This window comes from Columba livia, chromosome 22, assembly GCF_036013475.1.
Source record: "Columba livia isolate bColLiv1 breed racing homer chromosome 22, bColLiv1.pat.W.v2, whole genome shotgun sequence".
NCBI classification, from domain to species: domain Eukaryota; kingdom Metazoa; phylum Chordata; class Aves; order Columbiformes; family Columbidae; genus Columba; species Columba livia.
Window position 1 is genome coordinate 4965103 of NC_088623.1, and position 14240 is coordinate 4979342.

The following is a 14240-nucleotide window of genomic DNA, read 5'->3' on the forward strand; positions in this document are numbered from 1 at the left end:
GTTTGTGGGTTTTGTTTTGGATTGCTCTTTTTAAGCTGCACTGGGGATTTGCAGACAGCAGTGCTAAAACTTGTAAGGGCAAATAAATACAGGAGCCATTTGCTTGCTGGCTCTGCGCACCAGCTTGTGGCACAAATACCAGAACAGATGATCAGAGGCTTTTTTTCCCTTTCCTTTAAGCAGAGCTCCTGACCTGTGCACTGGGGGGTGAAATGATTCACTCGGTTTATTTCTAAAGTCTTGGGGGCTCAGCAGCGTTTTTCAAAGTGTGTGTTAGAAGGTGAGTCATCTTACGTGCCTTCTTTCTTTTCCACTGAATTTCGTCACAATAATTATGTCTTTTTCTTTCTATCTATTATCAAAAACTTTACAGGAGTCCTTCTTTCCAACTCCCACCTGAAAAATGGTGTAGTAAAGTCATATAAATTACTAACAGCAGAAGGAACTCCTGCCCCTGGGTCAGATGTGGCGGTGGGTATCATACTGTGAGGTGCTACAGATGATACAGGCACCGAGTGAAGTGATCCAAACCTGATCACCAGCTCTCCATGGCACACGTTCCTCGCTCAGACAGCTGTGGATCATGCGGACTATTCCAGCGTTCAGGCATGGAAAGGCGAATTCACCACCCAGAGGCCCTATCACTGTTACACAACCTGCACATCGGTTCAGCTCTGTTGTGATTTACACCGGTTCTGCACAGCTGACCTGGGGGGTTACTCCCAATTTACAGTGGTGCAAATATGAGATCATGAAACCACTCGTGTGAATTTTCAGCTGTCCATTGTCTGCTATACATATCTCCACTGTGTCTTAAACTAAGATATTGATGGCTGCGTTTTCCCACTGCTTTAACTAACCCGGCTCTAGGAAGCAACTAAGATGCTGAAGGGAGTGGAGCATCTCCCGTGTGAGGAAAGGCTGAGGGAGCTGGGGCTCTGGAGCTGGACAAGAGGAGACTGAGGGGGGACTCATTCATGTTTACAGATATCTAAAGGGGGAGTGTCAGGAGGATGGAGCCAGGCTCTTCTCGGTGACAACCAGTGACAGGACAAGGGGTAATGGGTTCAAACTGGAACACAAGACGTTCCACTTAAATTTGAGAAGAAACTTCTTCTCAGTGAGGGTGGCAGAGCCTGGCCCAGGCTGCCCAGGGGGGTTGTGGAGTCTCCTTCTCCGCAGACATTCCAACCCGCCTGGACACCTTCCTGTGTAACCTCATCTGGGTGTTCCTGCTCCATGGGGGGATTGCACTGGATGAGCTTTCCAGGGCCCTTCAACCCCTGACATTCTGGGATTCTGTGAGATTCCTTTGATAAACCCTGGCTCTGGACAGGGCCCTATGGCCGCGTTTCGTCTGCAATACAGAAATACCCACCCAGGGAGCAGCGGTAATGAAAAGGGCTGCAGAGCTCAGCTTGGGCGCTGCCGGCATCAACTCGCACGGCTGTGGTTACAAACACCCAGAGAAACAAACCGCAGAAACCAGCCCAATGAATCTGAGCTGGGATGGAGAGCACTGAGCACAAACTGCGTTCTTGTAAGGGGAAAGATAAGATTTCTAAGAAACAGGGTTCGATGCATATTAATTTGAAGTACCGCGGGGGATAACCAAGCCTGGTGTCTGCCTTCTAGTAGAGTTCAGTATCTGAACTTCAAAGGGAAAATAAGATGTTTTTTGTTATGTACTTTGTCTGTGAGTTGAAGGGAAAATGTTTCCTTAACCCCAGATCCAGTGGGAGGTTTTATTGCCCTTTATTATACTATCACTGACCACAAATACTGGCTTCCCTTTCATACCTGAAGCGTCACCAGCATGCGTGCCATTTTCCACAGCGCTCTCCTCCAGAATTTATGGCCTAAATCAGGCAAAAACCCAAAGAGCTCTATAGGAGCGTGAGAAAATGGAGTGCGAGGAGGAAGAAAATGCTGGAGATGGTCAAAATGGTACCCAGGCGTTTCAGCCTTATTTTATCATCTGGGGCTGCATCAAGTGAATCTTTTTCTCTGGAGATGCTTAGAGCAATTACATTTGTTCTATTTATTCTCCCTCAAAGGCTGGGTGATGAGTCAACAGAAAAATCTTTCAGGATGAAAAAAATTGAAACTTGAAATAGGCAATATCCCTGGACAATTTGTTCTGCAATCAGAACAGCATTCACTTCCCTTACTGCTCTCAATCTCTAATTTAAAATAGAAAAAAAAACCAACAAAACAATACAGTAACAGTCACATCTGTAAATACAGTCCCTGCTCAAGGAGCTATTTCAAGACAGTGCAGATGCTTGTTTTCCAGAGTTCATTTCTGGTGAGAAAATTCCCTCAGCTGCCATCAGAAATTCCCAAGTGAGAGCAGCAGCTCTCTGAAAGCCTCGAACCAGCTCAGCCGTGCACAGCACATGCATTAAAAGGAAAGAATTGTCCACGCACCTCTTTGAAAGACTTCTTTACCTCCACTAATGGATGCCAGTGTGCGATGGGCTTGCGCGGGTACGCCAGCATCTCATTCCAGTGGTCTCTGCCCAGCCCTTCAGCGTTGACCCCCACACGGCAAACCCCAATAATCTCGTTGTGACCCACTCTGAAGAACAGTAGAAAAGCAACAGGGTTATCGCTCTTGTTCATACACCAATAGCTGCTCAGAGTGAGAACATTTGATTTCTCAGACAGGACAATGGTTTGCAGGACAAGTGAATGGCAAAGGGGAGCACAGCGCTCACTCAAGAAAATGCTGTAAAGCAAAGAAGCAGCTTTACTGTACTCACTATTCTAGCAGGTAATTTTCCATAACTGTAAATATCAAGGAGAGTTTAACAATGTCTCACTAGCGATAGATCCTAAAAGGGGCTGACAATAAGGATGGGGACAGACTTTTTAGAAGGACCTGTTGTGATAGGACAAGGGGTGATGAGTTTAAACTAAAGGAGGGAGATTCAGGCTGGACATAAGGAAGGAATTGTTGGCCCTGAAGGTGGTGAGAGCCTGGCCCAGGTTGGCCAGAGAGGTGGTAGATGAACCATCCCTGGAGACATCCCAGGCCAGGCTGGACGGGGCTCTGAGCAACCTGAGCTGGTGAAGATGTCCCTGCTCACGGCAGGGGAGGCACTGGGGGAGCTTTGACAGTCCTTCCCAACCCAAAATATTCTGTTATTCTGTACCACAGAGCTGTGCAACCAGGGCTGTGATACGAAGAAAAATGGCGATTGAGCACGAAAACCTGCACCCAAAAGGATGTTTTCCCCTCCACGTCTCCAGAGCCTCCCACCTACCGATCGTAATCCATGACGGAGATAAGTAGACTGACTTGATCCATGTTCTCTGGGGGGATGTCAAAGATTATTGCTTCATTGTAAGTGGGATTAAGTGTGTTTTTCTTTATGGTGGTTTTCTTCTTTTTCAGTCTTCGCCCATCACAGAGCAAAGACACTTTGACATATGGATCTGGAGAGGAACAGAGAGGAAAAGGCCTTCTGGTTATGGAAGTTTATTTTGTTACTGTCACAATATAGAAACAGCATTATCAAAGGATGGACTGTAAATTACCACAAGCCAAAGGCAACTCTGAATGCACTTTTAGGAAAGAGGTTGCCTGTTTACCAAACAAACCCACCATTTCTTGAGTGCTGACATGAAGCTCAGGCACCGGAGAACCAGCACTGCAGCCCACGTGGAACGAAAAACCAGCCATTTCCACCAGTTTTGCTGTGATGAGGGTCTGCAGGTGTAAGAAGGCCCCATCTCAACCCAAAAGCACATAGCGAAGAAAGAAAAGAAGATGGCAACGGGCACTGGGCACTTGGGCATTCGAGCTGGCTTTAGTTGCATGGCCACAAACAGCAAACCCAGCGCTTTCTCCGGAACAAAACCATAACGTTTTCAACATTTGCCTAAAATAATACAATGTAATGAAGCATTTTGACCACCCAAACAGGTAGAGGGGGTTATTTTACAGGAATCCTTTCCTGCACCGAAACCATCCAACTGCTAACGTTATGTAGCAGAGTTGCAGTGAGCAGGGGAATTTTAAACCCCGTTTTCCCAATGTGGGAGGGCAGCAGAAAGAAAAGGCATCAGGGCAGCTCTGCTTCATGTGCTTTCACTCGCTGATCACGGCAGAATGCCCCGAGTTACAAACAGCTCCTGTTTGCTGTAGCAGCTGCTCAGGCCGTTTCAATGCATTTTCAAGCAACAGTAAATGTGCAAGGTATTATTACAGAAACACTGAATACGGCACCAAGCTCCAGCAGAGTAGAGATGTTTTCTGCAAAGATCTTTTACTGTATTTTTTCTGCCTTTTATACAAGTTGTCAATGAAATTCAAATACAATTATGTTGAGCTCTGGCGAAGAAACTCTTTGTGTTGAAATCCAGAATTGATGCATGCTGAATCTGCAAGCCAGCTCTTTGGAATCATGAATGCATACGACCACCGTACAGAGGAATGCACATTCACCTGGGATTTCACCAGGTGGCCCATGATCCTTTCCTAATCTTGGGGTCAAATGATTGATTCTGGCCATGGGGGATTCTCTGGTAGAAAACTCCCTATTCACATAAATCCGCAAGGGTCAGGATCTGAAGCGTCCAACCCAAGAGATGCACTAAAGCTTTGACTCTGCAAACCCTCCCATGGGGATGGAAACTGCTGGCAGCCTCCTCGAATAGTATATTTAGGTATATAATCACCCTTGGGAATGGTTTTTAAAGATAATTCTACTTTTAAAATTCCATGCCTACTTAAAACACGGGCAAAGTGTTGTCAGATGTTTCAGAGACGACACGGCCCTGCAGTGGGGTCCGTCCAACCATGGAGCACCCACCTGAGTAACCAGTGATATCCATCGCTTTGAGATTCCTGCATTTAATGACTGTTAAGGTGAGGCGACCTGCAGTTGGCAAATAACAAAGGGAAAACATGATCTCTCCCAGGTCCACGCTTTCCTTCAATAAAACAGAGAACACATTATATTGGAAACGTGTGAGAACCAGCTCGGCTGCCCCCACCGCGAAGCTTCGTGCCGGATTCACGCAGCACTCGCTCTTAAACAGCCTTGTCTCTATTCTGCCTTTTCCAAGAGAATGACACTTCACTATATGGCTGTGCCGTGGAATTTTATCCTTTTCCTGTGTATCCCAACGTTATTTGGCTAAAGATGAATACAAGGAACAGGAGGAAAAGTAAAAGATGTCCAAATGTGATTTACTCGGTAGTTACAGACCAGAGGTCATGGCTTTAATACAGAAGAGAAGCACGAAGGGCCCCATTTAGTAGCAATTGAGCTTTTAAGGTTGTAAAATCATTATCGTTTGGACCACCAACCCCTTTGAGATGCCTTCAAAAGCTCACAAATGCAGCATGAGGCATGTATAGGTACGTACATAAATAGTGAATTAACCAGCAGATGGCACTCAGAAATGTTCGGTAGTTTCATAGAGGCAAAGGTGATTTTTCTCTTTTAGTGCCCCATAAAACAACTTTTACACGTAGCTCTTAGTGCCTCTCGTACGTGCAGCCTTATCTACTGCACTCCCTACAATCCCATTCCATCACTGCCTTGCTCATGGAAATTCAGGGGAAAAAAACCAAACCAACCAAAAGTATTCTCTAAACTAGAAAGCATTATCATCCAAAGTCAGCAGAAAGTCTTCTAAATACCTTCCAAAAGCGGAAAAGTGGATTAAAATATATATATATATCTTATTTTGTACATACAGATCCCACATCTGTAGAGCAAATGACCAGTTTATTTTAGGAAACAGAGTATTTGATTCATTTCAATGTGATATAATGATCTGCTGAAAAGAAGTTGTAGCTGTTACTAGTAGTGCAATGGAACTAAAAAGACAAGTAAATGCAAAAGGCACTTAAAGCTTTGCTAAGTGTTAGGAGAATAGATCTTGTTGATGGCTGAGATTTTTGCCAAATTATTTCCTTCTTGTTCTCTGGTAAGGCAAAGATTAGGTATTTATTCTACTTAGACATGCAGAATACTAATGAACATTCTATAAAAGTCTTGGTTCTTGACAAGACTTCACTCAACTAGCAATTAAACTGAAAAATCTTCTCAAGCAGAGTGTACAAAAGAAACAGAGTCAGCCAGATGTTTTCTGGACAGAGCAACCTATGAGTAGATTTCTAAGTCTCTAAATAAATGTTCTCACAAGATGCAATTTGGTGGTAAATAGGAGTTTAGTACTCTCACCCACTCAGTGCTCCCACTCTGATCCCTCGCCTTAATGAACCAAGGGAATCCTGAACACATTGCCTTTCCATGCAACAAAATGATCTCGAGTCACAGCCTAATGAAATAGCTGCAAAATATTTGCTGAGTTATTGTTCTTCTACCTTTAGAACCTCTTGATGTGTCTACCAGGAGCTAAATTCCTTGTCTCACAGTATATCACTGCAGGTATCTCATTAAGGTACCAGGATCATTTTCATCACACATAGAGGAGATTTTAGAGCCCCCCAGCATCTAACTCATTCATTCACAGTGTCTTAAAATAACCACTTAAAAATCATGTGCCCAAAATTACTGTTTGCTTTTTAAACCATGACGCTTCTCCTTACCTTCAGAGGTATTCTTCCTCTTTTAAGACTAATTGCTTTACACAACAAAGAACCTGAATAAACAACTGTGCACTGAGGAGGCACTTGGTAAGGAGTGTCTTGAACCTGCTGCAAAACTACTTTGTCACCTGTCTCCAGCTCCAATCAGCCGCCGCATCCCCCGTTCTTCGCTAGAGACTTCACTGACAACAGAAAATAATTTAAAATAAGTGTTCTGAAATTATGATTAGAAAGGGTTGTTCTATTCCCAAAGAAACGAGCACCTGAACCTCCCTCTGTGTGCTGGCCCTGCGACAGCAACTGGTACCCAGAGAACTCAGTGGGCCGGGGCTGCTCTTTGGTCTGTGTTGGTTTAGGAGGGGTGAAGGCAGGAAGCCTTGCACACGGATGTCAGAAGAGAGCAGTCCTGTACGAGATCCTGAGAGCACCCTCTGGGCATCATCTCATATTCTGTTCCTCTCCTTCCACCAAGAGGACCTGTTCAGTGTATCAAACTAACATAAATTGTTCTTTGACCTCATTGTGTTAGGTTGAGAGGCTTTTCTTTGCAACCATAAATACAGGAGAGCATAATGTGTCCTGTGGGTACATTATTTTCTTGCGGATTATAGACACTGGGACGTTTTCAAAATTCATATCAATACCTCTTAGGAAATAATGGAAGCTCTGAATCAATAAGCTTTGCAGACTTGAAACCAGAAATGTTTCACTGATTCACAAGCTGTACAATCATTAATTAAATAGTTGAGTGCTAGCTGTTCGAATAGCTTGTATCATTGCCTAAGTGCGCTACTGTCTTCCTACCCACACCATTGATCTAATGTATTATTAGTCACCCAGAGCTTTCCTTGGGTATTTTGAAAACTGTGTTTACCCTTCTCATTTTTGATTAAGCAGAAATGTCCTTGGGTATGTTACAACTGGCCGAGATGTACCAATATTGGCCCAGTCCCAAAGAATGGCACAGAGAGAATGGGGGGATGGAGCCAAATGCAGCACTCGATGTTTCTGCGGGGCTCTGCAAGGCGGCTACAGGAGGCGTCCTGGGCACCATGTTGGCTCTGCTCCTCTCACACCTTCTTTGGAGGCTTCCCCCTCAACAACGCTTCTGTTGGTGTCTCTCCTCCTGTTTTTGTGGTGGGTTTTTTTTCATCTGGGGTTTTTCCCATTCAATTAGTTTGCTTAGATAGAAAAACATCCATTGTTTCTTGCAGAAGCACCCCAGCAAAACACAGAACATACACAGGTTAAAAACACCATCGACTTCTCCTGCAGCTTTGTGGTTTACCTGCTTTTCCTCCAGTGAGACCAAGCGTTAACCCCTTCCAGTGTCACGCACTGGTCTTTTTCCTGTCACCTCCCCAGGCTCACCGCACTCTTTGTGTCCCAATCACAGAGCAAGGGAAGGGAAATCCCCTGCCACCACACAAGTGAATTCACCCCAGGACTCAACCCCACAACACATCACAGCTGACAGCGAGCTGGGTCTCAGGGCAGATCTAATGGGTAGGTGCCTCCAAGAGGCATCTGCTCTTGTGATGCCCCTTGTTCCTCTCCTGGCAATGCTTTGCCAGGCAAACGGATGCACCTGATGCCCGCTTGCCTCTTTGCCAGTGTTTTGCCTTTCATTCTCATCCATTAATCATAACAGAGGTGGCTATTTGTGGCTTGAAAGCCACGCGCTGTGAGCACCCTGCTAACTGATACCACTGCCTGTCCCTGTGGTTGGTCCTGTGCCTCCCTCCTGCCTCGCTCACAGGCAAGATGCTCAAAAGGCAACACAGCATCAGCTCATAGCACGGCCCCAGCAACACCTCAGGGCGCCTGGCAGGCGTCATGTAGATCTTGGCATCCTCAGACAGGGATGGCAAAAGCTGTGCTGGCACAGAGGCAGGACGGCTGCTCTCTGCACCCTACCTGCCAGCCCAAAAGCTGCCTACCAGAGCCAACACGCTGCATGGACACCGTGTTCCCTGCGGTGCCCGGGTGCTGAGCTCCAGCACATCACAGCTGCACACACGTGATGGAACTCACGGCTCTCTTACAAAGTTACGAACAGGCTACGATGAAAGAAAAAGCACTAATAGTAGTGACCAAGGGGTACAACTGGTGAAGAATGCAGTACTGAAAAAAAAGCTGCAGGCTTGCAAAGCAAATGTCTTTTCAAACTGCTGACCACAATGCAATAAATATGCATATCTGAAAGTTCATTCCCCAATAAAGAAAGCAGGAGAGCAAAAGTATGAGATGAGCTGTGAAGGAAGTTGCATGATGGATTTTTGCAAGCTGTGGGGTTGTGCCAGTCACTAGGAAAGGATCCCCACCCGTCCGGCCCTGGAGCTGCTCACCATACCTCTCCTCCAGGTCCCGCACGCCACGCTGCAGCCCCCTCCAAAGCAAATACTCACCGTCGTCGCATACTGAATGTCCTTCCAGATGGTTGTCTCCCGGGAAAGATCCGAGGCCTCAAACAGGTTCTCCAAGATAACTTCTCCTATCATGTCGTGTCTGGAGAACCTGTCAAAGTCAAAGACGCTCAGGTGGAGCTTCCTGCTCACCAGCTCCTCGTGGGGCACGGGGAAGTGGAAGGACTCGTCGAATGTGGGATTCAGAGTCTTCCTGTGGACTCGCGTCTGGAACTTGCGCTTTCTGTCGGGCAGGAGGTAGATCTTCACATAGGGATCTGAGCTGCCGCAGAAGTCTTTGGCTGGCAAGTCAAAAGCCCTGAGAATCCGCACCGTCAGAGTCTCATTCTCGTAGTCGTACTTGAGAGTGAAGTTAATTTTCCCGCAGGTCTTTGCTGCCTCTTTTTTGGGGTCCTCGGAGTCAACGGATTTTTGCTTATAGAGCTCGGGCTTAATGCGACCGATGCTGGTGGGCTGCTCAGCCACAGCCGGTGGGTCCATGCCATAGTCCATGCTGGACACGTGCATTTGCCGAGGAAGGTGCCTTTTGAAGGAGATGTGCCTGTGGGAGGAAAATATGACAGCTGTACACCTTTCCAAGGACATTTATCTCCTTTTTCTTCCCAGATTACTAATGCTAGGAAAGCAGGGAGAGCACAAGAATGAGTGCAATAGGTGCTCCTGACCATGGTAGAGAAACCACTTATGTTATGGAAATGAACACTGAAGGGAACACCTCCATTGGTCAAAGGAACTGATCCAGCAAACCTCCCAACTTGCAGATTATTTACAGCAAGCTGCACTTTTTCACCTGTTACAGAGGTGAAACTGCCTACAGCTGTTATAATATGTATATAAAAATATAATATATATATATATATAAATATATGAGACCAAACATCTTAACTGAGCCATAGACAACCCAGCGTGGAGACTCTTCCCCACCCTCAATCGTTACGATTCCGAGATACTGGCACTAAGTGTCCCTCTAGGCAAAAAACCTTTCAAAGAGCAAGAACCACCACTGGCTCAAAAAATGGATCTTTTTTCTGTATATTGCTGCCTCCAAACTTCTCCAACAGACTCTCATCGCAAACCAACAGATAATTCTTGACAGGGAGGAACGCGCGGGCTCCTCTGGGAGCTGTCGCTTGCCTCGAGCTCCCCTTCGGCACAAGGGAAACTGTTTGTAAGCAAAGCTTAACCCAAGCAAAGCATAAAAGCTTTCTGTGGACTCGCGGCATTATTTCAGATCAGCTGGTGTTTACAAGAGCAGTGTATGGAGTTATTTAACCATACGAAGGACTCGTACAGCCAGAGCATTAGCTTTCAGTGGTACGTGGTGCTCAGAGACCTCGCTTCTCCTTGGCAGGTTCCTCAAAGGCGTTTTGGCCTGGGCTGCGAGTCAGAGATCCCAAAGTGCTGCGGTTTTTCCCCAGCATCCCTGGCCCTGGCTGCCCATGCTAGGCTCTTTCAGCTGAGAAAGTGGGTTTGAAACCTTCCCACACGCAACCAAGTCCCCCTTTCTTTGTCCCGATTCAGACAGGCTGAGCTTTTGTGTTCTCCTCCACTGGAAAGGTGTAATGAAAGCAGAAGGAGCATAACAGAGAGGCCGTCAGCTGTCCAAAAAGCAGCACGGCTAAATTAAAGACTATATGCCACGATTGCAGGTGGCACCACGTTGATTTTAACCCTGTCCTCTTCAACTAGAAGGCTGTGATCGGCGCCTTATTAATTCTGCAATGCCGTAGCCAATTTCTGAGCAACGTCTGTTTTCGCAGTGGCACTCTCGCCCGCATCAGAGGCATGGCCAAAAAAGTGAGCAGAAGTGCTGGGGCACAGCCAGGACCCTGCGATCGCCCTTTCCTGTCCCAGATTCACAGCCTTCTGTGTCGAGGAAGAGGTACCGTATTTCTCAGTATTCTCGCCAAGAAGGTGTCCCGAGGTTCTTACAGCCTTATCCTGATTTAATGAGTGTGACGGTGACATCTCTGTCCCTGGCCGAGGCAGAGACGTGCATGGAGCATAAGCACTGAGCGCAGCTGGTTCTAAGCTTGTGCAGCGAGCAATACGTCAATTCTGCTTATTTAATTGTTTCTGCTAGGAGCCACAACAACAAGAGGGAGCCAAAAAGGTCTAATTCTGTCTGACAGCATACCATCATTGATACTTCAGCCTGCCTCTCATGTTGGAACAAAATTAAAGTGGTCAAAGCATACTGACGTCTTGACACAATGAGGTCGAGTCACAGTAACTGGGCTTGAATCCTCAATTTTTTTTTAAAGGGCCCATGATAAGGCAGTATTAACACATAGAATCAGAGCATCATTTTGGTTGGAAAAGCCCCTCAAGATCATGGAGTCCAACCGTTCCCCCAGCCCTGGCACTGCCCCATGTCCTGAGAACCTCATGTCCATCTGCCCAACTCTCCAGGGATGGTGACTCCAGCACTGCCCTGGGCAGCCTGTTCCAATGCCTGTTTCCATCTCTGCTGTGTTGTTTTTCTTTGGAAATCTACTTTCCAATCTTTGGAAAGTAACCCAGCGTGTAGGTGGGAGTGCTTTCTTTAGCCTCCTGAAGGTATCTGAACCTCAGGCTCCACTAAGCACTTCTCATCCCTGCAGAGCGCCGCGTCCCGCTCACCTGGTGGAGGACGCAGGCTCCGTCGTCTGCCTCTGCATCCGCGTGCGCCGCATGATGTGATCCTTCATGGACATCTGGACCTCCGCGGGGATGTCTGGTGACGTGTGGCTGATCTTCACCGCTGCCTCCAGGAAACTTATGGCGCCCGTGTCCTTGAGCTTGTCTGCCATGCTCTCCTTAGCGCAGTCTGCCTCGCGCTGCGAGACGGCCGGGTGAGAAGAAACGGCCTTGTTCCTCCAGGGAACCCAGCACAGCTTCCAAAAGAGAAAGAGAAAAACTGCCACCAGGGCCAGTCCACACACAATAACTATCACCGCAAGGAGGCTGACGGAGAGCTCTACAGGGGAGAGAAGGCGACAGCGACAGGGAGAGGGGAGGAACGGGGAAGGAGAAAAGAAAAGAAAGATGGTGAGAAAGCCATAGGTAAAAGGAAGAAATGCCCCAAACTGACATACCATGACTAATGGAGAGCTCTTAGCAGGTTCTGCAAGCAGGAGTCAAACCCAAGTGAGCATCCCCAGATGGATTTGTGACCTCCTCCTGCTCTAGACACATCTGGCGAGAAACAGCTGCCTCCAGATGGCCAGAGCTATGAAGTGTTATACCGTGATACTCAGACTGGCTATAAAATATCATCCTTGATTTATTTTGTGATGTTGGCAAACTGCTGAGCCTGAAACAGAACTGCAGAATGGGACGATAGAAACAAGCTCCAGTGCTGCCCCGGCAGAAACTGCCTTTTTGCTTCGTACCACAGGTGCTCAGACACTATATTACAAAAATCTATCTACCGTGATCCTGGAAGCAGATTGGTGTTGTATTATCAGCGCTCACATCTCATCAGATGTGCCCACAGGGAATAAAAACTAAATACCAATACAAATAAAAACCCCAAACAAACAAACAAAAACAACCTCCACAAGCTGCTGATGCAGTGAAATCAAACATAGAAGAATTCTATACAGAAAGTACTACGCGTTCTTCCTTATTCTGAATAGCACAGAAGCTGTGTGTGTTCTCTGACTCTCTGAGTCACTTTTACCTCATATGCTGTATATTTCAGCATTTTAGTCTTTTTCTGGAGAGGAAAAGCTTCCATATCTATGGCTGAAGAATCAGGAAAAAAAGGAAGCTATAGATAGATATGATCTAGGCTATGAAATGATTCACAACACTTCAAAAAGAGAAAACGTTGGCTATTTTTAATTCCTTCCTTACAGCGTATTCCCAGATTCCCACACAAACCAATATTCCAACTTTTTGCATATATGTCTATGTTGTTACAAAGGAAATATTAATAGTTGCAGTGAAGAATCCATCACTGTTGGAAGTTATGTGACAAGAAAAGTTTCTGTTAAGCTACTTCTGCCCATTCTGAGAAGTTACAGAGCATGCACGAATCTGCCAGCACACCAGCCTCATTAATGGAAAACATCAGAAATAATCAGTCATCTGTTCTGAAAACCTGTTGCCAGCTTGAGAGAGATCTTAGTTTGTGTCACTTCTTGCTGAGCTGGCATTCATAATGTATGTGACAGGATTCACAGATACTTTCATGCATGACCTCCTGCCCTTTCCTCTGACAGCTCATATAAAACACCAGCAGAAGGGATCGGGATCTTACAGACAGTTTTTTAAGCATCTGCCTGGGGAGAATACTGGTTTGTCTGAAGATGACATTGAATTCCCCAAGGCTTTTTTGTGACTTATTAAATATCAGTTGGACAGAGTTGACCTTAATTGACTTAATGAGCTTTCTCTTATGAATTTGAAAATATCAGTTACTTTAAAAAAAATAGCTAGAATTGAAAATGTTCTGCTTTAAATGGGCTCTGTCTAAGGCAGAGCAGCACAGGGATGGTTCGAGCTCTGATTCACCCGACATTTCCACAGCCCTCACGACATTATCGCTCTGAGAATCATTGCATCATTTTGGCTGGAAAAGACCGTCAAGATCATTGAGTCCAACCATCACCCAACACTGGCATCAAACCAATTGACTTCTTGGTTTGTGTTTTTACTGGTTTTGTATTGTCTAAAACCTTTGTTATTGAATCTCACAACACAGCTCACAGAATGGCTCAACACAATAAGACTTCTAAGAAGGTTGCGACTTTCTACTGCCTTTCAAATAAAAGATGAGATGGCCCAGGGCAGGACAAAGGGACAGAGGAGCGATTTAAAAGGAAATTTAGAAAAGGAGAATAATTTCGTGGTCAGTCCAGCTGCTGCCTTGCCCCGGTACCCATGAACGCAGCTCGGCAGCACAGTTATCCATTTTGTTTCATCTTGGATGGGAACTAATTAAGAGAATATGGTGGAACTACCTTCCAGCTTTATGTCCCTGATGACTTCATAACACCCGCACTGCGTTACCAAAGGGGATAATTAGCAAAGTCCAAACAGAAAACAATTAATAATGACAAAGACGTGATTACAATAGCAAGACAACACTGGTCTAATTATGGCAACATTGATTTTTATTACTGTGAAGGAGATCCTTGCACTATCATTAAAGAGATTCATGGATAACTCTGAGTATAACGTGAAGAGTTATATTTAATATCTTGAAGATATAATTTAGCTTTCCTTCCTCCCACTCCCCATAGGGAAAACAAAAC

At 45.8% G+C, this 14240-nt stretch overlaps 1 protein-coding gene across 1 annotated transcript in view; it reads right to left on the bottom strand.

The window, feature by feature from the left end:
* The window catches only part of SYT6 (synaptotagmin 6), a 31247-nt gene that overhangs the window by 4372 nt on the left and 12635 nt on the right, over positions 1-14240 (bottom strand). The window contains exons 2-6 of the mRNA XM_005510371.3: positions 11620-11956; positions 8980-9538; positions 4821-4941; positions 3270-3441; positions 2431-2581 (exon numbers count right to left, since the gene is read on the bottom strand). Of these exons, the coding sequence (XP_005510428.2) occupies positions 2431-2581; positions 3270-3441; positions 4821-4941; positions 8980-9538; positions 11620-11956 (1340 nt within the window). The remainder of the gene's footprint in view (positions 1-2430; positions 2582-3269; positions 3442-4820; positions 4942-8979; positions 9539-11619; positions 11957-14240) is intronic.